Here is a 25,140-nt window from a genome sequence, read left to right as displayed (position 1 = left end):
GGTCCCCATGCAAAATTGTGTTATTCAGGGATGGAAGCTATTCGAAATTGCTAAAATTTAGCGTTACGTAACATGTGAATGTCCCTAATGGTATGGTTTTATGATTAAAGAGTATTTCGACGCAAAATACACAACTATTTTAAGAAACTAAGGCGGAAATCTTTAAGGGGAGACCCTACTCTAGAAAGTCGAAGAAATCGATTTTTTTTTTACTTTTTTGGAATGCTTACACATTCAGAAATGTTGTGCCAAAAGATTTTTTTGATATCTGATCGCGTTCAAAAGTTACAGCTAAAAGTATGGGGTCACCTAGAGAGAATTAGCGGAGACGTTTTATGTTGCTCTGTTCGAACAATGCACGCGCATTTTCTGACCAAATATATACAATAAGTAACGTTTAGTCGGACCTAAACTCACAAATATATTTACACCGACATATTGGAACTCACACATACATACATGTAAACACACACACATACATACACATAAAGTGCGTAATTGTACGAATTTTCTTGTAGTCTGTTGATTGGTCACACACACACACACACACACACACACACACACACACACACACACACACAAAGTGTGATAAATCGAAGAGGATTAATCAGTAGTTTTATCGAATGGTGAAAGACAGCAACCCATTGTTCCTCCTGTGCATAGGGGAAATAGGGGCATAATGAGCACCCTAACTTTTAAAATGTCTACAGTGCAAAACTTGCATTAACTATCTATAATTAAAGGTACACTATTCACAAAATGAAAAGTTTGTCGTATAATGGTGAAAAACACAAATTAGATTCATGCATCAAAAACAAGCAATCAGTCGATGTGTGGGGCACAATGAGCACCCCACTGGGGCATAATGAGCACCCACGGGGTATAATGAGCTGACCACTCTTGTAGAACATATCTTGAAACTGTGTAGAAGTACAACTAATGGGCCACCGTTTGTCGCGGGATGCCGTGATATTTGGCGGCTTGTTTCGTGAATGTCCCGTCTCGCCTTATGGCGCCAAATTCTGCCTGCAGTCCCTTTTTCCCACCATATTGCATCCGCCATTTTTTTTTAAAATATTGTACCGGATACATCTTCTGCGTCCAAGGAAATAGTAAGTAACACATTTCTAAACAATTTACTTCATTGATTACAGTATCATCGTTGTTTAAAACTTTAAACGCGTTTTTCTCAACTGGTTTTTTCAACTGGTGGTAAATTTTTCTCAGCATCTACTGAACCGATTTTGCTGAATTTTTTTTAACATGTAAAAATGGATTATCTAACTTGTTACGTAGCCGTTTTTTGATATCTGAGTTTTTCAATGTTTTATGATTTTTTAAATAGTGATTTTTCATGAAAAAAAAAACAATTTTTTTTCTAAAATGGCCACCATTTTTGCAATTTTTGGAATTTTCAAAAACGGCTACGTAACAAGATAGATAACATGTTTCTATATACTGAAAAAAATTTTCAGCCCGATCGGTCTACTAGAAGCTGAGAAAAATTTACCACCAGTTAGGTACTGATTTCATCCACGTTCCCAGCTGCCAACAGTGTAGTACTCACTATATTTACATTCACGACATGGAAAATACATCTTCAGATATACCTTAATCAATAGCCAAAATAGCCAAACACTTCACTTTACTCTAGACAGCCAAAAAAAAATATGAAAATTCATGATTTTTCGACCTTCTAGAGTAGGGTCCCCCCTTAAAAGAGATAAAAAACAGCAATTCAGAGTTTTGTGGATCCATTAAATGAACTCTGATCAACTTCAAATTTTCATGGCTTGTTTTTGGAGTAAAAAGGAAACTTTTTCCGCACGGCGTTCATCGACATCGTATGATGTTACAAAAATGGCCACTCTACTGTCCACAAACATCTCCAGAACAACGGCTTTTAAACACGCGGCTTTGATTTTTACGTTTTCTCGATAAACATCAGTGGGGTTTTTCTTTGCCTGGATACGGCCCAAACCGTTATCGACGCGGCGCCCTGGAACCGGGAATGCTGGCCAACGTCGGCACTCACAGCTGATCATTTTGGATATTGTGCGGCTGTTGCAAGACAAAAATTTTTCATCAGAAATCATGAACTCCAGACTTGCAAGGCGCAAACAAATTTGCTACGACTCATGAGGCTCTAGTTGACACCAATACCAACACACAAAATGCACATGGTGCGCACCTACACAACGATGAAAAGTTGTAACCGACCTTATTCAGCACTATAGAGGATGACAAGAGAGTCCCATATCATCTCTTCTATACTGCCGTGATATAACATTATGACGTACATCCATTTGATCAGTTTTTCAATACGGCCCAAAAACGAACGGGTTACTTGTCACTTTTGTATTGAAATGGTGCATACGTCATTTTGTTTTCTTGATTTTATGCAACGTACGAATAAGTAACAACTAAAAGAAAGATACCAAAACATGGGTCTTCGAATAACGAACAAATTTGCATAAGAACCCCATATAAGACAAAATGCGCTTACGTCAGTCTGCGAGATTACGGCAGTATAGATATAGACATATTGCATTCTAGAGACATACTCTCTAACGCCGAAAAGCCTTTGGTTCTCGCTACATCATGAATGTTCACTAACGCCATCTAGTAAGAAAGATCATAATTCATCGAGTAGCTAACATCTCGACCCTATAGATATAGAGAGAATCAAAATATTGCATTCTAGAGACATGCCCTCTAACGCCTAATATCCTAAGGTTCTCGGTTGATCTGTCTATCAACTAGCAGTTCTTGACCTTCCACCACTTCATCGTATACAACATTTTTTTTATAATTTGGATTTCGGTACAAAAACCTGAAATTGACGATCTAAGCGTTCACTTAAATTAACTTAAATTAAATTAAACAAATGACAAATCGTCAAAGCGAAATTCTAATCAAAATATTCGTGAATAGTTTTCACCATTACAACGCAGAAACGGTGCAGCCAAAATAAAAACTACAACACAAACAATACAACCGCTCTAATACTTTGAACCGATTTCTTCCATCCCATCCCAAATGCGGTCGGCCGTTTGCGGCAGCCCAAAGGAAAATTACCTCGAAAAGCCGCTCAACTTTATCCTTAATGGCCTGTTCCTCTTCGCAGCCCTCGGGTACCTTACCCATCAGCTCGTAGATGGCGGTTACAATCTCCTTCATTTCCTCCTTGGTAATACAGCCGTCACCGTTGATGTCGTACAGCGAGAAGGTCCACTGTAGCTTTTCGTCCACGGTCCCACGAAGCAGAATCGACAGATTTGCAACGAATTCCTAGCCAGCAGCAGAATGCGAGATATGAAAACAAAGAACAATAATCGAGAATGAATTAGCACTCCAGTTGACGGCATCATCACCCGATGTGAATTTTTGATTTGCTTTGTTTTCGCTTCTTGTTTTTTGCTTCTTTTTTTTTGACGACTGACTTACCTCGAAGCTTAATGAGCCATTACGGTCCAGATCGATAGAGTTGAATACGTAATGAGCGTACTGACCGCTGCTGGCTGTTGGCAAGAATTTTCCAGTGGAGAAAAATGTACAGCAAATCAAAAAGGCAACATTAGCGATTGTGAAGGGGCAATAAATGTTTGGTTATGGCGTATTGTTATTTAACATATTTTTTACATTAAGAAATGAAGCCCAGCGCATGTCTGTTGACTATACGAAAATTTACAGCTTTCATTTTATTCATTTATTTTCAATGTTTCTAAAACGCAATTACTCGAGAAATTTTTTCAACGCGAAAAAAAACCACTAGAATGTTGAAAGCTAATCGACTCAGATTGATCGACTGATACAACCTTTTTTTTTTTGTTTGACAGAAAAGCTAAAGTCGAATTCGTTTTTGCAGTGTAATGCGTTTCGGAAATCAACACAACGGCCAATGTTGTCAAATGGCATATAAAAAATGGCAGTAGTACGTGGGGTGTAGTTCTAGTGTAACCCAGCTGCAAAACGAATTCGACATAAATGAAACCTGTTTTGGAATAGGAAAAAAACAATCAAAAGTTTTTAAGTTATGCCATTAAAATGATCTCAGAACCTGTGAACAATGTATGTTTTCTTGAGTAGAAAACAAATGTGAAATTCAATTAAAATTTAAAAGACTCAAGCTATTGACCGATTTTAAAGGTACTTTTAAAGCAGTAAACAGTTAAGTTTTAAACCCAAGCCGTAAATTCCATGTTTATTCTATCTTCAATTTGTTATTCGCTGTCGGCATTTTCTCTCATACTCCGTTGTTTGAGGCTTTATGAAATAGCGCTCATAAATCTCGCAAGGTACTTCACCTACAGTGAAACGTTCCGTTATTCATTTGTGCGAAAATGTTCTACACCCAGGAATGTGTTCAATTTTTTAAAACTGAATTGATTAGTATACCTGACATTGTTCCACGCACCTGAACCGTGAAGCTCACTGCAGGAGCGAAAGTGTAGCTTTTTTTTCTCCGGTGATGAAGGTTGAAATCAGTATGCCTACCCGTACGTGACCACCCGCCTCCATCATAACTAAAAAACATGAATGACTCTACCGTCAATAAAACCCGCACGAGAAGTGTCTGGGATCGAATTTTCCCGCAGTGATCACCACTTTATTATGAATCTTTATTGTTACATTCTCACTTCTCGCCTTGGAATGCCATTTGAAGTCGATATAGCCCGTCTGTCGTAGTAGCAGGACTGGGGAATATGATTTGGTATTAAAGATTTATGAACCTGCAAATCACCCTCAATTCTATTATGGACAAAAAATCAAATAGCAGGGCTGCAGCGGATCTGATGCCTGCGGTCGTACCTCAACTGACAGTTACACCATTAGAGTTGACGCACTTATCGCAGCGAATAAATTGGTGGTTTTATTTCTCTTCCGAAACCGCAACCATGGAAGAGATGACAACGAACTGTTCTATTCCCACAGGTTTTGCCCGGGGATTGTGTGATTTATGGCTCGGCATTAGTGGGTGGATTAACCAGGTTTAGGTTGTTTTGCCGTCGGTCTTGTGCGTGTCACATACAGCGAATACAATAAGTGCAACTAATGTTAGCTTAGAGAGCGTCGGCTTTGAACTTGAATGACGTTTTAATTCGAGATAACGGCAGAACATGAAAAGGCGTGCTAATATTGCGATCCTACAAATCATTGTGCTTTCTGCTTCCTACACAGAGAAAGAGAGCGGTATTTGGGTGTTACGCCAAGAATTTTTTCTGCGTATACGCATTTGAACATAGCTAGATCCACTGAATGCCTGTTTGGGGAACGAAAGAACTTTATGGGGACGGAAAATCTCAGGATAAAATCAAAGCATGGTATTAGAAACATCATCACCTGGACAAAGCCACGTACAATATCCTTGAGGAATACATAATCATCGCCCTAATAAACCGTATCTATCAAGTCGAGACGTTTAACCTAGTGTTCTCGAAATTTATTGTCTTAGCACAAACCAGGACGTTCGATCAGAGCGTCCATCTAATGCTAATATCGTTCTTTTTACTACGAAGAATAGTAGAAAGATTATAATATTAACGCGTCCGCAAACCGTCTGATTTTTGATGATGGCAAGAAGGTGAAACGGAACATGTGTTTACATGTGTTCCTGGGTGGCACCAGAGTAGCTAGGATATTAACGTACATGTCGTTATTATGCAGGCTAATGTCACTGTTTACGTTCATTGTTGTTGACCAGCTTTTTAATACAAACAATTATACCGGGATGAATAAGGAAAGTGACTAGATATATAGACGTAGCAGATGATGTATTGTGCCACAGGTCAACCAGGTCAACCTTAACACAATCATTCAAAGGATTAATTTATAATAGTCACCATGAGTACACATAATCTGGTTTCTATAATATAATAAATATATTCAATTAACAGAAATTTTAAACTTTGTTTAAAGGAAAAACCTTTCATTTACAAACAAGTTATTAGCTCAATAATTTGTTTGTAAATTGATTTGTGCATGTTGAACTTTAAAAAATGTAAATATCCGTAAATAGTCTGATTTCCAATAACCAAAACTTGACTGTTTTTGCGATTTTCTAGATATTCCATTTGACATGTTTATAGTTTAGAACTGTGAAAAACATCGCCATTTTTCTGTTGGCATCCTACCAATATACATTTTAATCTTTTCCTTTTTATTAGTTTCGTTTCACTGCCATAAAATCTGACCTGCCAAAGTTCATGCAGCTAGCGTAAATTGGCATTTCGGCACGAACCAAGTAATCGGTAGAGGAAATGAAAACTTTTCCGGAATAGAAAAAAGTAAACTCAACGTGTTTGGTGATACCGATGTAGCGTTAAGCGTAGTTGCTTGTTGACGGTTCTTTTATTGGTGTTTTATGCCTTGCACTAAGAAGGATTAGGAAACATTTTATCGTTTCCTACATGTTTTCAATCCTTCCGGAAGACCCACCACCGGCCGGAAGCGGCTATACTACGTGAGAGCGTGATAGTGCAATTGTAATGGAGCAAACAGAAATAAACGTGCTAATCCGACTGGATGCTTTCGACTTTTCCCCTAGCAAAGTGCCGTAATTGATTCGCAAAGAAAAAGGTGCAAAGTTAAATGATTTTTCAAACTGATTTGATAAGCTAAAAATAAATAGTTTTAAACAATAGATGGATTAACATTAAGTTTATAATAACAAAACTTACTTTTAGTATAAAAATAATGGTTTCAGATAAAAACTTTCATGTCCTCAATTGTGTTAGGCCTTTAATTCTTAATCAACAGCGGTCTCATTCAGTTCGAGACCGAACGACCAAGTCGCTCTTCAACAGCGTATGTTTAATTTGTTGTGCAATGATGCGAATAATTTACCGGTTCACGCACCAGCTGCATACCATGGGAATAGCATAAACCCACATGGCGAATACTTTCTCCCTTGGCACTTGTCACTCTACTGCCACTGTCCTGCCATAGCGCTCGTTGACGCTCTTCGTTGGCGAAGCTTGGGCATTGCAATTTACGCATCATTTCGCCTGCACATCATGCAGCCATGAGGCAGAATAAAATTTTAATTGAGTTTTTTACCGGTCCATCTAGTATAATGTCAAACGAAGGCATCTATCATAGGGTCTATGACGATGAGAGTACAAAAAAAGGTAATTTCAACGATGAAACGATGCTTTTGGTATTCTCGGAAGAATGAACTGAAATATCGGGAAACTTTTAAATATGTTTTTGTCAACTCTAAGTACCACTAACCTTTCGAATATTATATTATAAACTCATGTTTGCTGGAGAGTTAATCGATATTCTGAACCGATTCGTCGTTTTATTATTCTAGTTAGATATATAATTCCATTTACAAAACAAAATAGATAAAGAAAGTGCTCCTACATACTTCTGTTTAGCAACTTCTACCCAACAAACTGATATTTTAAAAAAATTGAAGTAACTTCACCAGAGTTTAATACCTCACCAGTGAAATCACTTTTTTATAACGTATGAATCTCATAAGTGTCGTTCAAAGTTATTCAATGTATTGATATCGAAGTTATACTGGGCTTGATAGAATGCTAACAGTGAGGAGTTGGGCTTATATGGTTCAATAAAACTATGAGCTGGCATAGAAAAAAGAGTCAGAAATTTAAAATATTCATTAGGATGCTACTAAAAACTAAAAACCGAAAAGTCTGCTAAAGATGAAAACAATCGAAAATGAATTTTTTTGGTCGTTAAAAACGACTTACAGCAACGTTCTAGAATAGAGGTGCAAACTGAAATACCGAAAGCATCGAGAGCGTTACGAAAACTGTCCAATTTCGAATGCTAATAACTGACCCAAGATGCCACCTTTAAGTTCAAAATTGTGACTTCCGGTTTCGGTAAAGCGGTCAAAAATAACCGTATACGTAATATGAGTACTTTAAGAATCTGAATGATGCCCAGAGAGCAGAGACCTGAAACCGATCTCAGATGCCATTTTGAAATCCAAGATGGTGATTTCCAGGTTCTGAACAGCTAACAATGGCTGAACAGCTCAAAATGGCTGACTACCACTTAAAAATTGTTTCCAAGACCGGGATAATCCAGAGGTAGTATATCGATACCAGTTACCATCTCTTGTGGACCCCTCATTATTTTCAGAGAGTTATGTTAGAGAGTTGGAAGCGGATTATCATTAACCCATTCTAGGCGGGTTATGCCGTATGGCATCACCTGACATCTACCTGACATCTTGGATTACAACTCAACAATTATACATGCTATTTTTAACGATGAAACTATTCAATACGATTAGAGAACAGATGGATCTATAATACGCAACCCAGTTTGTGTCAATTACACATGTAGTTGCTGAGTAATAAGAGTTCGAAGGTCATTTTTCGAGGCAAAGTCTGATTTCTCTCCGCCGGGAATTGGTTAAGGTTCATCACTTCAGAATATTAAATTGATTATTTCTGATCGAGTGTACAGGGTGAGGAATAATTATCCGTGTTTTTTTGTTTCAGTGTATAACTAAGATTTGACAGATGTTTAAATGAGCTTACCTATGCAATTTTTAACCTTGCCCGAAAAAAAATAACATTAAAAAAACATTTAAAAAACCTTAAAAATTGCTGTAACTGTACATAGCTATACCATAATTTAACTATGTTTTTCATTGTAAATACATCAATTTAACATTAAATATCATTGTCCAGAACAATAAAAACATCGTTTTTGCCATTTTTACCATGAAAAAGGGGGATCGTTATGTATCTTAACAGCATTTTTTCAGATATTTTGACGCAGGACTACGTCTTTGTTTTATATACAAGATTACATTTTGTAAAATTGAAGATGAAATTGGCAAATGTTGCGTCAGATTTTAAACGATTATACCAAGCGAACGACTCAATGCATTCTAGTCATTTATATGTCGGTGGATAGATAAAATGTGTAACAATTGTTTGATATGATGTTTAACATTGTTGCTTTACTGCTTAATGGTGAAAAAGGGTTAAAATTTCCAAGGTCATGCTTTCCCATACATTTTCCTTGCTATTCCCTTGTTTTTCGAGCACGGATAACAGTAACATGGACGGAATAATTTCCACCGCCTACATATTCTGACTCAACAAAGTGTTTTGTTTCGTTTGTCTTTCTCTAAGCTGCGTGGCCACGCCCTAATGGCAAAAATCTACGCTGAACTCGATACAGAGAACTGCGTGTGGAAAATTCAGCTTCAGTCTAGTTTGTCACACAACAGCGAGTGGAGTATAGAGGTACGCGACATTGAGAAACGAGAGCTGCATACGAGTCAACTTCCAGGCACTGAGGAGCATGTTACCTTTATTTTGCATACGGCAGCAACAGTTACCATCGTACGCTGCAGGATATTTTGCTGGCACAGTAACTGGAGGGCACAGCGGAAAGCAAATGTTATGCGCGGCCAACAAAATATTCAATGCAGTGGTGGTGCGATCATCAGCGATCTGTAGCACACATTTCGAGCTAAAGATTATGGAATCAGTTCTTTTCAGAACTATTAATGTTTGGAGATAAGAGTTATGAGACTTATCACAACTACTACTAATGTGGAATGTTCATCTATTTCTCAATAATCATTTTTACAATAACGACCAGAGCGCACCAAAGATAAACGGTAGTGTTGCCTATGAACAGTTTATCACAGCAAGATATAACCATCATTTCAAGAATTTTTACTGCTAAATTGAGTGATTTTCCGGTTTAATTGTTTCTTTGTGCCCACTCGAACACCGTTATCAGTCAAATATTAGTAACGAAAATTAGTTAATCTAAGAACCAGAGTGATTTTCGTAAAAACTTTCTTTTGATGCGTATGAAAATCACTCAGTAGTATCGAAGGTGTTTTGTTTTGTTTGTCTTTCTCTAAGCTGCGTGGCCACGTCCTTATGGCAAAAATCTACGCTGAACTCGATACAAAAAAACTGCGTATAGAAACTTCAGCCTCAGTCTAGTTCAGTAGTGCAGCAACTGTTACCATCGTACGCTGTAGGATATTTTGCTGGCACAGCAACTGGAGGGCACAGCGAAAAGCAAATTTTATGCGCGGCCAACAAAATATTCAATGCTACCGGTGGTGGTGCAATCATCAGCGTTCTGTAGCGTTCATGAAATCAGTTCTTTTCAGAACTACAAATGCTTGAAAATAAGAGTTATGAGAATTTTGGCAACTACAACTAGTGTGAAATTTTCATGTATTCTGGCATCGTTATTTTTACAATAACGACCATCAAATATAAACGGTAGTGTTGCCTATGAACAGTTTATCGCAGCATATAATAAATATATTTAGTCCTACGTCACCATTTCATACAACCCCTAGGGCTGTATACCTTGTAGTATTTCCCATATATTTAGAAGTCACTGCAATGTTTTTCATGGTAAAATTATTGTCGGTGGTAGATTCAACAACAAAAAACGTTGTTAAAACATGGTAATGACAAAAATCGTTTACAAGCTTACAGTAAAAATACTGTGTTTTTTATGTTACAATAAAAACACGGTATTTTTACTGTAAGCTTGTAAACGATTGTTGTTATTTTATGTTACAATAAAAACACGGTATTTTTACTGTAAGCTTGTAAACGATTGTTGTCATTACCATGTTTTAACCAGGGATGTTATCTGCTCACTTCAAGTGCACAAAGTGTCAACTTTCCGTTTTTCACATTGAGAAGAACGCCTGCAGCCGTTGAGAAACTCACCAGCAAAAAGAGAAATGACGCGAACGAAAAAAGAGAAATGATAGTGCACAATTTCACTCTTTGTTTCTCTTTGTACTGAGAAATTGGTTACTTTGCTTGCCGCAGGCGCTAGAGCATGAACAAAAATACAAGCTACTCTAATCTCTATAATCTTTCATAGTAATGTGGTAATTACCACTGTCAAAGGCAATGTGTTTATGACCGGGAATTACTGTGTCTAAAATTCTCGTGTGTTTTGGGTTTGTCATTATTACATCAATATTATATTTTTGTTTTGTTACAATATTATTAAAAAACAGTATAGGTAACTTTCATTGCCTATTAAGAGATATTGTTTTTTTTAATTGAAATATTTGTTGGTTTTGTGATGAGAACGTATCAGAGCTTGGAAATATGATGATGTGCTATAGCTTGGCGCTTGCTTTTTACCCTTCCAGCGGGAGCATTTTCCAACCTCATCAATTGATTTACACGTTGTACTCAGTGATGCCATATTTGCATCTGTATTTTGAGGATCAAAAAATCTTGTCACTTTGATAAAATTTCGAAAAGCTTGTTTAACATATATCATGATTCGTTCATTCACACGCTCACGCGAAGCATATAAATATAATATACAGGTTTCGAAATGGTCAAGGTAGAAACACTTTTCACTGCGATAATCGTTTTTTTCCTCTGACGGTGGCTAAATACATTCATGAACAAACATGTCAAACTAGTACTCGCCATCACGATGTTTTTTTACCTCGAACGTATTTTGACATTCACGAGCAAAAGCCTACTGTGACGCACGCTAAGGAAGCGAAATAAAATGAAAGTGTTGACTGTTTACAAGCCTGATAATAAAACAAGCCTTGCAACATTTATGTTCATTTTTTTACTGTATCAAGAAGTTTAATTTGCGATCAGGAAAACCAAAAAAATCTGTATAAATCTGTATTATTTCCAGAAATCTGTAATCTGTATATGAAGATATCTGTATGGAAAATACGTAAAAAATCTGTATAAATACTAAAATACAGATAAAATTGCACATGTGACATGACTGGTTGGACTAAGTACACCAGCGCTAGTGGAAGAATGTGAGATTGATTTTACACTCGAAAAATACCAATACCAATAACCAGCAACATCACACAAACCAAAGCGAGCTTCACAAAGTTCCGCAAAGAGCAACTTTGTGTAGAGGAACAATTTACTTTCTCTTTGTGTAGGTTTCTCAATCTCCTGTGCACTCAGCGCAAGAAAGAAGTCAAAGCAACAAAGAGAAGAGCACACGACTTGAAAACAGAGCAGCGAGTTAGAATTTCACTTTCCTCTTTTTTCCTCTGAGGAGAAACCATCCCTGGTTTTAACAAAGTTTTTTGTTGTTGAATCTACCACCGACAATAATTTTACCTTGAAAAACATTGTCAGTGACTTCTAAATGTATGGGAAAAATGCCTGAAAAAATGCTGTTAAGATACATAACGACCCCCCCTTTTCATGGTAAAAATGGCAAAAACGATGTTTTTTATTGTTCTGGACAATGATATTTAATGTAAAATTGATGTATCTACAATGAAAAACATAGTTAAATTATGGTATAGCTATGTACAATTACAGCAATTTTTAAGGTTTTTTTTAATGTTTTTGTAATGTTATTTTTTTCGGGTGGCTATGTGTAAACAAAACCACGAGACAGTGTACATTAAGTGTCATAATGAGGTCAAGTCCATTACGCAAATTCTGCTGAAAGAATTTATCGATGGACGCCATCGCACAATTTTATTCACCGATGAGAAAATTTTCACTGTGGAGCAATTTCATAACCACCAAAATGACGGTCAGCTTTTGCTTAAAGGCTCTTCTAAGCGTATGAACGTAGCTCGATCACATCATCCAGTTTCGGTGATGGTTTGGACGGAAATTTCGGCTACCGGTAAACCCCCTTGAATATTTATAATCAATCAATTTGTTTACCAAAAGCTTTTAACCGACACAGTGGCACCTTAGGCACGTGTACATTTCGGTAAAACTAAATGGACATTACAATAAGATTGGGCTCCATCGCATGGAGCGAAAAAACACTGGAACTCTGCAGCAGACTTTTTCAAAGATATTTAACTAAAGATGAATGGCCTTCAAACTCTCCTGATTTAAATCCAATGGACTATTCCGTTTGGTCTATTCTTGAATCCAGAGCCTGTACTAAATCACACAAATAATTGGATCATTTGAAAGCTAGTCTAAGTCTGGGATGCCATATCTGTGGAAGAACTATCGTCCATCGGCGATAATTTCTCTGAACGATTAAAACCGTGCGTTGAAGCCAAGGGTGGACATTTCGAGTCCGCGATGTAAATATTACAAACTATGCTACATTTTGTATAAATATGTTGTTGTTTAATATTGAAAAAACAAAGTTATGACAAAAACAGTGAACACGGATAATTTTTCCTCACCATGTATACTCTAACCTATTGCAAGAAATATAGTGATATCCGAAAGGTGTCGTAATTCTACGTTAACCTCTTTAACTTTTTCTCTTAAGACCCATACAAATTTCATTCTCATTTTATGTCAACTCCCCTCCCCCCCCCCTTCAAAAAATGTTGAAAATTGGAAGGGGAAGAAAAAAAAAGTTATAATGTTGACTTTTCGACAGCGAACATGCTTAATTTAGCAACAAACCAGTCCAGTGACTGACAGTGAAAGTGTCATCAAAGGCAAGCCAAAGGATTAATAATGATAATAATGTGATATTTTTCAACACACTGTTGCCAGCAAGTTACAAACGTCGTAGCTTGCACACAATTTTTTATGAAAGGTATTCCTTTTTTTTTCTTCTCAGTGTTATTTATTTTTTGCCCTCCCCTTAGCTAACTCTGATAACCGTGGACATGAAAACTATTCAAAACTTGTATCAGCCTAATTTAAGTTACAATACATAAACAATAACAAAATTAGGCTAAAAATTAGTTAAAGACAGTTAAAATGCAAATTTTTTTTTCAACTTCTCCGCACATTAACAATAAGCAATCAAGGTATTTACATGGCATTTCCGATTTCACTGAAACTTTTCACAGTTTTTCCTTTTTGATAAAAACGTCATATTATGACATCAGTTGTTCATGTTGAAGTTTATTGTTTTTTCTTTTCAATGGAAATTCGTACAGACTAAATCTTAAATTATGTGTCTAATCCTACTTTCAAAAGACCCTTTCGACATACCATACTCGTGGAAACATTATTGTATGCTCTTAAACTGGAGCTAAATGAACTGAAATAGCCGTAATTAGTTCTATGGAAGATTGATGGCTGAATAGCTTCGAAGATTACGTCGAGGAATGTAAAAGTTGATTTGCTGCAACAGTTCCGGACAGTCGATGTTCCCTTCGATGATGTCGAACATGAACATCCGCTGGAGCTTGATTCCAAGCTGATAAGCATTCCACGTGATGAGTAATCAGGTAGAGCCATTGGATCTCTCATTCAAGTTCATTCCATTTTCACGACACCAAAATAAGAGCTCGTCTATATCGCTTTTCAAGGCTTAACAGCTGGAGCTCGGATGAAATTCTTAGGTATAGTTTGAGGTCGTCAGCAAAAATTTGTTTCGGAGACAAACATAATTTACGAACAGGTTGAAGATAAGTGGACAAAGCACGCTCCCTTGTGGCACTCCTAAAGTGATATCGAATTCCCTGGAGTACGCTGAGTTAACACAGACTAATGCTTTTCGATTTGTGAGGTAGGAGGGTAGCCATGCCTTGAATGCTTGCTTGAACTTTTGATGATGAGTACTGCCTAACTTAGGAATAGGCACAATTCTAGAAGATTTCCAGATACCTGGGAAAGTCTTATTTAAAAGCGATAGATTGAAGCGACAAGCAACAGGAAAAGCCAATGAGGATGCACAATTTTTGAGGAACAGTGGCGGTAATCCATCCCGGCTCCTTTAGTCGGATCAATGTGTTCGAGTTCGGTTTGAACTTCGTTGGTTGAAAAAGTATGGATTGATGTCATACGTCGGTACTCGCTGAAAGCAATCTGGATGCAAAGCGGGTGTCCTTGTGCTATAAACACTGACAAAGAAATTATCAAATAGGTTGCTGCTTCGTAATTGGAGTTAGAACTTGTTCCGTTATGTTCAACATTGAACGATATCCTAGGGCTCGCATTCAATGACTTGACATGTTTCCAAAAGGACTTCGGATTCTGCCATAAGTTCTGCTTTACCTTCTGTATATATATCCTATACGTTTCAGCAAGGTGATTTTTATATACAGCTTTCATAACACGAGAGAGTTTCGATTGACTGTGGTCTTGATTTAAAATAACGTTTTCTCATTTTACGAAGCATGTTTCTCATTTGGCGAAGCTTAGCTGTCCACCAAGGCTTACGCATTGAAACTCTGGAAGGACGTCTTCGTACACGCGGGACATTTTCACTCAGAACTTCCAATAGTTTTCCATAGAAGGTAGACACATCCACATCAATTGAATCGCCTGTTAGATAGTGCCTCTAGTCGATAGACATTATAACGTTATTTAAAGCATCGAAGTCACAGTTTTGGACGTTTAAATCCATAAAACCAGTTTGCTGCTCGCTTTCCTCGAATACGTCATTATTAGTGTCAAGCAAGATGACTAACGGTTCGTGCAGAGGATCAACTCGTAAGAGTGGCTCAGCGGGTTCAAATACTTCCACCTCATCAGGTACGTTAACAAAAGCTAAATCAATCAACCGTCCCATTGAATTTGTAAACTGGGTAACCTGTAGAAGTCCGTAAACAAGCAGTGATTCAGTGAGTTCTAATTTATGTTCGGAAGATGAAATAATGGGTGAATAATCATGAAGATCTCCATCGAATTGCCACACGAGGTAAGGAAAACTATAGTCTCCCAAAACCATTAGAACATAAGCACCTTTCAGACGAACAAAGATGTCAAGGATTGCCACACAGTGAACCCTGTATAGATCAATGGCAGAGTTTGGAGCCAAATAAACGGAGCACAGATATGAGAAGAAACAGAAACACATTTGAGATTGAGCTTTACTGCAACAAGTGTTTCACCGCCTATCGAAACATCGCTGATTAGTTCACTGCGATCACATCGCAACAGACAGTATTCAGTCGACTATTCTGAATCGCTTATGTCTGGTCGGAGCCAGGTTTTAAGTGAACACCGAAATATCGTAGTCACAACTAGAGAGCATCTTGGTTCGAATGCCTCGCACATTTTGGTAGTAAACTGTCAGGAGATGTATGTTAGCATACAGTGGCAGCCCTGACTACCACGACATCAGGCAGGACCAAGACGTTTTTGATTGCTGAAGCAGTTAAAGCTTGAAAACGGCGGTGATACTGGTAACATGACTGAGTCGGGAGCGTTGAAGACTTCCTGATTGCTGTATAACGTGCGTCTTGGTGCGGCTTCAGTACATATTGAGGATGTTTTTGCTGCCGGTTGATTTATCGGTGGATGACTGGAAGGTACGGAAATGTCAGGTGTTGAATTATTAAATTCAGTAAAATACTTGCCAGTACTAGCAAGCTGGAAGACCCCTTCTCTATATTCAAACACTGGACCGGGACGACTGATGAGCGCTGACTGCAGTGGTGCTACTGTGATGAGCGGATGGGGGGCTTCCGATTTGCATAATTCGGTGCGTCCCGAGTGTGACCCAGAAAAAAAACATATTGGTCGTCGATGGAATTCGTCAAGTCGATTGTGGATAAATCTGCATGCGATGATTCGATTGGAATAAGCGTTGTCTGGTCACAAACATTCATCGATGATCCCACGATTAATTGAGAGGTGTAGCGTGTGTGCTGTCTGAAGCTGACGGTTGCATTCCATGTACGGTTCGAGCAAATTTCGGTGCATTTGGACCCCAAAAATCCTTTGGACTATTACGTGCCTCAAACTGACAGAAATATTTACCTTTCGGCCAATTCTTAGCATCTAGCGCAACCTCTTTGAACTGCATATCAATACCCACTTTAAACGAGATGAACGCAAACGATCTTATGTAGGCATCTTTTTTTACAAGTTTGCGTACTACTGGTTGAGCCTCTGGCACACATTCTTTGAAAAGCGCAGTAATTTCATCCTCAGTGACATGAGGTGCAATTCGCGAGGGGTAAATCCAAAGTTTTTCTGTTGCTTTCGGAACAGTATTCATCAATTTGAAACAATTTTCAGCTTTCAGCACAATAGCCTATCAGAAATCGACCCTATGAATGTGTTAATTTGACCAAGTAACGGTTAACATCATTCAAACAACAAGTTATCGACTCAGCAACAGATGTAATAGCAGAAACGGCAGCGTCGGGAGAATTATTTGCCTTCAAATTCTCGACAAAAAGCGTACAATCGTTACACAGCCAAGGTAATTTCGATTGCACATTGACAAAATTACAAGAAACTGGTTAATAAACTATCAGCAAAACGGTATGTTTTATTGATATAATGTCTTCGACAAAGTAAGTAATTATTATCTACAACTTTGCCGAAAACACTATACGGAACAAACAAACTGTCGGATGCAAGAAAATTTTGAAACGCAAATAGACACTCGGCGCAGGAGACTATCCCAAAGTTTGATTCATGTCACACAAAAACCGGGATATCAAGTTATGGAATAATCTCCTGCCTATTAATGATAAAAAAATATTTTCAACGTCTTTGTTTGAAAAAAAAAATGGATTACTTATAGACAACTTATATCATAAAATCTTAAACATAAAATTCTTTATCAAAAAGAAACAACTGTGCAAAGTTTATAGAAAGTTTATAGAGAAATTGCTCGAAAATACGATTTAAGTGAAGCAGGAGCACGAAACTGGGAAGCGTACACTGTAAAAAAATTTCACGTCGAAGTGAAGTGATTTGCTGTTGAATTCGCACTACTTGCCGAACATTTCAAAGTGAAAAGAAAATCCTTCGAAACATGTTAATGCAAAGAACGGTGAAATCAACAGCAAATCACTTGATTTTCTGTTGTTATGTTCATCTTTTTTGATATTCTTATGTTTGAGATACAAAATGTTGGTCATTTGGATATTATCTGCTAATCACAATAAATTTAAAAGGTTTCTGTTTATTTTTGATTTTTCAATTTTATTTTATTCTAGGTTTTCAATTTGATTACAAAATGACCACTGTCGCTGTGTCGGTGTATTCGATTTCGGGATCTGTAAAAGAGTTGTTTTATTATTATTTTATTAATATCAAAGAAATATCAAAGATTCAATAGAACTTACTTCCAAACAAATTTTTAATCTCCGGGGAAAATGTGCTGCTTGCGCCTTGCGCCATCTCGACTATTTTTGTTTCGTTTTATGTTTTTGACGTTTGTCAATTGGAATCGCAGCTGTAATTCAATTGATTTGAACAGTGGTGCAAATTCAAGAGACATTCATTGTAATATGATGGTGATTTCCATTGAACAGTTTTCAACGCAAGATCATTTCATTAGAAAGTGTTAATCATTGTGAAATCAACACTAAATCACTTCAATTTGCAGTGTGACGTGACGAATCGAGTCAAGTGCAAAAACACTTGAAGTAATCGTGGCATTTAATTACAGTGTAGCCGATCGGACCGGTAGAGGAAGGAAGCGGAAAACTACAACTAGCGATGATCGCCGAATTTCTCGAGAAGTGGCAAAAAATCCTTTCGCTACCAGCCGAGTGATTCGTGAAAATGCTGATTTAAATATCTCTGAACGAACTGTGCTAACAGGAAATGGGTTATAAGAGTGGATTTGCTCAACGACGACCTTTGATTCGAAAGGTTCACAGATTTGTTTACTTCGTATTCAGCATACATTTTTGGCTGAGGTTTATTTCTGCAGGATCAAACGCCTCAAATTCGCTCAAAAATACATCGACAGAAAATTGATGGCATAATGACGGCAGACTATTACATCAGCATTTGAAAGAGAAATCTTACAGAGTCGGCGCGAAAGGTTGGCTTAGAGAAGAAGTTCACTTTTCAACAAGACAATGATCCTAAGCATACCGCCCACAAAACCACTGCGTATTTGCGTGCTTCACGTATCAAGCTATTGAAATGGCCATCACAAAGCCCGGACTTAAATCCGATAGAAAATTTGTGGTCGATTTTGGAACAAAATGTCGACAAGGGAGATGTCACCAACCGCGACAAACTGTTTGAAGCTTTGGAAAAAGCTTGGACAAATATCGACTCCCAACATATTAAAAACCTCGTTGAAAGTATGCCTCGACGCCTGCAATCCGTGATTGAAGCTAAAGGTGGCCAAAATAAATACTAAAATAAAGAAAAATTGAACGTTGAATCACTATAATGCGTACTTTATTTGTCCACAAGAAAAATGACAATTTCCAAATATAGTTGGACAACATAGTTATAAATAATAAATAAATAATAAAATAAAAAGAAAATTGAGGGTCTTGTACATAATTATTGATTGATCGACAATGATGATTCTACCTCCTAGCTGAAACGAGATTTTTATATTTTGACCGGTCCCCTCCTCAAAAATGGGGACCATGTGAAGACAAATTGTTATTGTATCTGAGTATCGCTCACACTATTAATATCACATTAAACAGATTTCGAAAAAGTTAATTTAGCGTCGGGAAAAACCTATTTTGATATTGTAGGGGAATTGGGGCAAAATCGACATGTTGCTGACATTTTACGTGGATCAGATACGTACCAATCGATCTCTGAGACTTTTTCACTCAATATAAAACATAATTTGACTACCACTTTTAGATATTAGCGGTTTACCATTCATGCTCCACATACTCGATATTATATTGCTTTGTGAAATAGGGTGAGGAACGGCTTAAGCAGGAGCGCCTATTTCAATCAGTTGAAATAAACGGGCCTCAATCTCCTGAATTTTGATTAATATCGACAATTTCAATGATGAAAACGAAAACCCTGATTAACTAGCTTTCTTACGAATACATAAAATACCGTTCAACACAGAAAAATCTTTGAAAAAACATCAAACGAAAAAAGTTGCAGCTATTCAGGCGGTATTTGGGTGCTGAAGAAAATCCCCTGCAAAACAGATGCAAACTGCTTAAAAGGTTCGGGGTGATGGGAATAGTGGCCCTCAATAGGGTACTTCAATTGATTATTGTTAAAGTTTGCTAAATCGGTTTTAGAATCTGAAAACAAGTGCTGACAGAGAAAAAGATAGAGGACAAAACGATACACTTATGTTTGTATTTCACCTTACAGATTCCGAGTATTTCAATTTAACACACGGGGGCCGAGCTGCTCGAAATATTCGTAGAATTACCGTTTGAGCTCAGGTTTTGTCCTATTTAAGATCTGTTTTTTTAAAGATTGGTAAGAAGGTGATAATATGTGGACAAACTCTTAGAATGTTGATATTTGGCTTCAAAACAAAGTGGCGTCGAAAAAACATCGAAAACTTCCGATTTTTCAAAAAACCAAAATGGCGTCATTGTTGTCCCTTAAGGCGAAATATATCCAAACTCGGGGAAATTTACTTTCACATCAAACTTCTTCATAAAATCATACATAGAATCCAAGGCAAAAAAAATGTTGCACCGTGTTATTGTTATTGTACTTCCTACAACTTTTCATCTGCCGTCAATCGTTTCTGAAACATAGTCTGGTGAAAAATTATATTCTTACGCTAATTTTTTCGTGGCTATTGACACAAGCTGTATTTCAAATGGAGAATTAATCTGTTCTTGAACTCTTCACTATATCTATTGTTGATGACCATACCCAAAGTTTCTTCTGGGGCGAAGGCAGCTGCATTCAACCATTTTACCATTTAGTTTAGATATATTCGCACACATTTGCGTAAACTATTGTTTTAGGATGAGGCAAATGAATTATTTATACCAAGAACATTTCCGCCATAAATTCAGTTCTTTTTGTGCTGTATGCTCGACTGCTATAGTTTGATTGATTGGAATCATATCTCGTCTATAACTAGCCATTCTGCCATACATTCTGCGAACTAACATATATTGATCTTTTTTTATATGTATTATTCATCCTTGTTTTTCTGCTGTGGATAATCTTCAACAAAGAATGAAGCTCTTACTTTTGAAATGGGCAATTCAACGCTAAATGACGGAGCTTTAAATGAACCCTTATACTTAATTTTTTTTTGGGTATAAAGATTACCTTCACTAGGTTTTTAGAAAGCTTTCGTGTGTTTTAGTATACGCTGTAATTAAAAGTTGTTGTTCGAATATTTGATACTAACACTTTGAACTACACCACAGAGTTGAAAAAATCTACATAGGAAAAATCAACTCGAATTTCGACGAACCAAAAAAGTAACAACTTTGAAACAACTATGAAATAAAAAGTCCACGTTCGACAAAGTGGAAACAATATCAGATGCTCACCGAGGGGGGGATATGTATAAAACATTTACCACAATATGACCAAACAGCCTATCCCATTTCAAGTCTGCATACCTCGTGACCTTCTCAGATTTGACTCAAACTTTGGGGAATTGTTCATACAACGTCACTATGCGAAAATTCTAACTTTGATGCCAAATGGACCACCGCTTATTCCGTGAGACGCTCCCCTTTTCGATAAAAGTGATATTTATCGTCAAAACCCCTTATTTTCTTTTGTCAATGGCTTTAAATACATAATGTCTAGAAATAAACTAGAAAAGCCGTTCAATTTTTCAAATGCATGAATAACATATCTGGCAATACTGCATTACGAAATTGACTTTTTTGGAATTTTGACTATTTATTTTTAAATGTAATTTTTAGAATGTCCGTTGATCAATATAACATATCCGGGAATACAAAAAACTTAGAAAAGAAGATTGCTTAATCCGGAAAACAAATGACTTTATTTCTTAAAAATACTGTAACTCGAGTTCTGCTCATAATACTTCGGGGTGATAGGTGTTTTTCGTGTAAAATTTTCTAAAGAACACGCAATCATCAAATTTTAAATCAAAATATATTAAACTCCCGAAAAATGCAATTCACTTTTTCGAAAGCGACAAGAGCATATCTGGCAACATTGTCGCTCAAAATTCCGGCACAAAACTTGGAATTTTGGCATAGTAACCTTATATGAACATTTTCCCAAAGCTTGTGCCAAATCTTAGAAAGTCGTTGAAACATTTGTACTTTTTGCACACTTGGGATGGAATGCATTTCTTTAGCACGTGTTTCTCTGACATCATTTCGAAATTGTTGCTAGTTAAATTCATTTTCACTTCTACGTTTGTAAATAAATGTCAACGTTTTGTATGTTATCCAACAGCCATGGTAAACAACTGGTTCGGTCTGCATAACCGCAAATTTTAATGAACCGGTAGCAGGTACATCGTATGAACTAAATCCAAATGCGTGTTTAGCAAACAAACAGACATTTCAACGGGATCGATCGAACAGACTGTGCTGGCGTGGCTCAGCTTTCCTCATTAATGTAAACAACATTTGAAAACTGAATTTCAAATAACGCTTGACAAAATAAATACAACAGTAGCTCTGTTTCAATCTGAATTTAATCAGCACAAACTCGGAATAATTGTTTCTAGATGTGCGGCTATAATACAGAAGAAAAAGTTCCATAGCTTTTCCAAACACTCATAACCTAAATCTGTAACATATCTTAAAGTTCAGAACCTAACCCTGAGCAATCGACAGCCGGTACCAATGCAATGTAAGCGTTCAAGGACATAATTGCCAATGGATGGACTGTTTATTAACTACACCAAATCGTCATTTAAGTGTTATGCTGTAAATATTATTCTAAGGTATAAAAATATGCGGTAGCGGAACGAAACAAATAAGAAAAGATGATGGCTTCGACAACTGATTAAAAATTTCATTTCATAATTTAAAAAAAATGTCAAAAAAAGTTTACCATATATAACATGTGGCCTCTTTTACAATGAGACACTTAATAAATTCAAGCTCTAAAATTTTATCAACAAAAATAGCCTAAACAATCTGAAGGCGTCATGTTCCCTACCGCAATAAAGGTATGAACAACTTCTAACAAGTCGTCTCTAGAGAATAGAGAGACGAGCTTTGTTTTGCCCTGTCCTTACCACCGAGCGGGAAAAACTGCGAGTAGATGCCCTTGAAGGTTTCCTCCTTGACGATGCCGGTAGGGCACTCCGCCTTGAAGCCACGGTATATTCGCTTGATTTCGTCCTCGGTGAAACGGGCGGTCCGTGTCAGTTCGCCAAGCGAGTCTGGGTAGTAGCGCTGTGGAACGGGCAGATCTTCGGCTTCCGGTTCTGTGTGGTGCAAACGAAAAAGAGAAATGAAACAGTTAGCATGAGAAGTTGGTAAATATTTCATCACCGGCATGATTACCACGCGGTTTTGGTTGTTTTTTCCGCACCGGCAACTGCCGAGTTGAACAATTTTTCAATTTTCAATTTTCAGCTGTCCAAGCCAAGCTTCGGGGAAATGGGGAAATTGTGAAAACTACTCAGCAGCAGTTTGCCCTGATGGTTATAAAGTGCTCTTTTATTTTGAGCCAGGTCAATTTGCTAAAGCTTTTTCATCGCCTCTATTTTCCTCAATCCACTTGAGAGCTTATGATTCATCGTTGAACGTAGTACGACTTTGTAGTAGAAATGAGAATGAATAGAAAATGTTGAGTCTCCTATTTAACTCCAAATTTTGTTTGATTGATTACGTAAGACAATCATAAGTGTCACTTCGAAGATTGACGATTAACGTTGCGTTATTACAATGTGGTGGAAAAACCACATTCATAAAATTATTCATTGAAAACTAAAAACAAACATAGGTGCCAAAACAAATTTATATTAATAGTAAAATGCTTTTTCCACTTTAAAATCCGATATTACGTTTGAATGATACTTTTTTTTCTGCTAGGTCCCAAACAAAAACGTGTAATTAGATCTGTTGTGGCATTTGTCCAAAAGAACTTTTGGACACCACCACACTCCATTCGTTATTTTCGTTGTCATTACTCGGCCAGCGACATGCTATGTGTTCTTAGCGCCTTGGGTAAAAAACAGAAATTCGCAATTTATATGCTAACGAATCGTGTTTAGCGGCTGATTCTGGGAAGAGAGCCTAATTGGAAATTGACCCCAACTGGCAGCTGGTCCGTTGAAAAACTATCCACTCTTGAATAGGTTTTCTACCTCTGTTTTCCAATGCCGGGTTTGACGTAACATACAATCGATTTGCTGTTTGTCAATTTTTTGAGAAAGGTAAGTGAAGATCTCTCTGAACCGCTCTTTTAAACATGACCGGAAAAATCATCATCAGTCGCAAATTTAAAATCTTTGAGGTTGCCGTAGCACCTGGCAACCCTTGATTTGCAACACTATAGATCAATGCATGGAGCGGCCTAACCTTACTTTTAGTTCCGGAAGGTTTCTTTACAAGGTGTTAGAATTGGAAGTGGAAGTGATTGCATTTTTCCCACCACAACCTCTTTCGGCTCCATCGAAAATAAATCTAAGTCTGCAAAATGTACCTTCTGGAACTGTCAAATAACTTCATCGTGCAATGATCTATTACGAAGCTTTATGGTTTTCCGATAGAATTTCATGACATGTTTTCAGCCCGATTTTAAGTTAGCTCTTGAATTGACGCTTTTTTTCTGTAATTTTTTTTTGTACGCCTTAAGGCCATTGGGAGTAAGAGAGCCACTGCGACCGTCTTGTTGAATATCTTTGTGACTGGCCCCGATTGCCTAACACCAATTGTATAGTTGGTCTCCCCGCAGAAAGTTCTCATGAAAAATTTCGGCTTAACCCTCTAGTGCCCAAGTTAGTTTTTTAGACGGACTTCAAAAAAATCACTATGAATCATCATAAGGGTCATTCCATACGAAGTGACCACGAAAAAGCACAAACTTGGACACGACCATCACAGATTTTGCTCAAAGTTGAGAGAATTATTCATCTACTGTCACTTTGGAAAAATCCCAAATCGAGGTAATATGAGCCAATCTCGAGATATAGCATTTTTACGAAAATAGTTCTGAATCTCGTAATTAATTTTTCGTAAAAATGTTATATCTCAAGATTGGCTCACATTACCTCGAGATGATAGTTGTTTCTCATGTGAAATTTTCCAAGGAACACGATGAAATTATCAAATTTAAAATAAAAATGGCTGCATTTGCCGAAAACTGTAAATTTAGTTTTCAAATACAGAAATAATTTATCTAACAATACTTCCGGTCAAAACTTATATTTTTCCTGGATTCCTTGGTTTATTTTCTTCAAAAATCATCTATTAGTATTTTTCGGTCATCTTACGTCTATGAATTGTAAGAAAAAGAAAAAAGAGAATTTTGACAAAAATTGCGTGACTTTGCAATAAAGAGGGGGGTCCTAGAGAGCGGGGGTATTCCAATCGATATCAAAATTGGGATTTTTTTAGAGAGACAGAAGACGAATAATTCCCCCAACTTTAAGCAA

At 37.1% G+C, this 25,140-nt stretch overlaps 1 protein-coding gene across 8 annotated transcripts in view; it reads right to left on the bottom strand.

The window, feature by feature from the left end:
- The window catches only part of LOC129732658 (Kv channel-interacting protein 4-like), a 165,666-nt gene that overhangs the window by 13,097 nt on the left and 127,429 nt on the right, over positions 1–25,140 (bottom strand). For all 8 annotated transcript variants that reach the window (XM_055693716.1, XM_055693720.1, XM_055693721.1 and 5 more), the window contains exons 4-6: positions 22,774–22,965; positions 3,448–3,521; positions 3,079–3,291 (exon numbers count right to left, since the gene is read on the bottom strand). In XM_055693716.1, coding sequence (XP_055549691.1) covers positions 3,079–3,291; positions 3,448–3,521; positions 22,774–22,965 — 479 coding nt within the window. The remainder of the gene's footprint in view (positions 1–3,078; positions 3,292–3,447; positions 3,522–22,773; positions 22,966–25,140) is intronic.

Source organism: Wyeomyia smithii, chromosome 3 (genome assembly GCF_029784165.1).
Source record: "Wyeomyia smithii strain HCP4-BCI-WySm-NY-G18 chromosome 3, ASM2978416v1, whole genome shotgun sequence".
NCBI classification, from domain to species: Eukaryota; Metazoa; Arthropoda; class Insecta; order Diptera; family Culicidae; genus Wyeomyia; species Wyeomyia smithii.
This window is presented reverse-complemented; position numbering and strand designations above follow the sequence as displayed.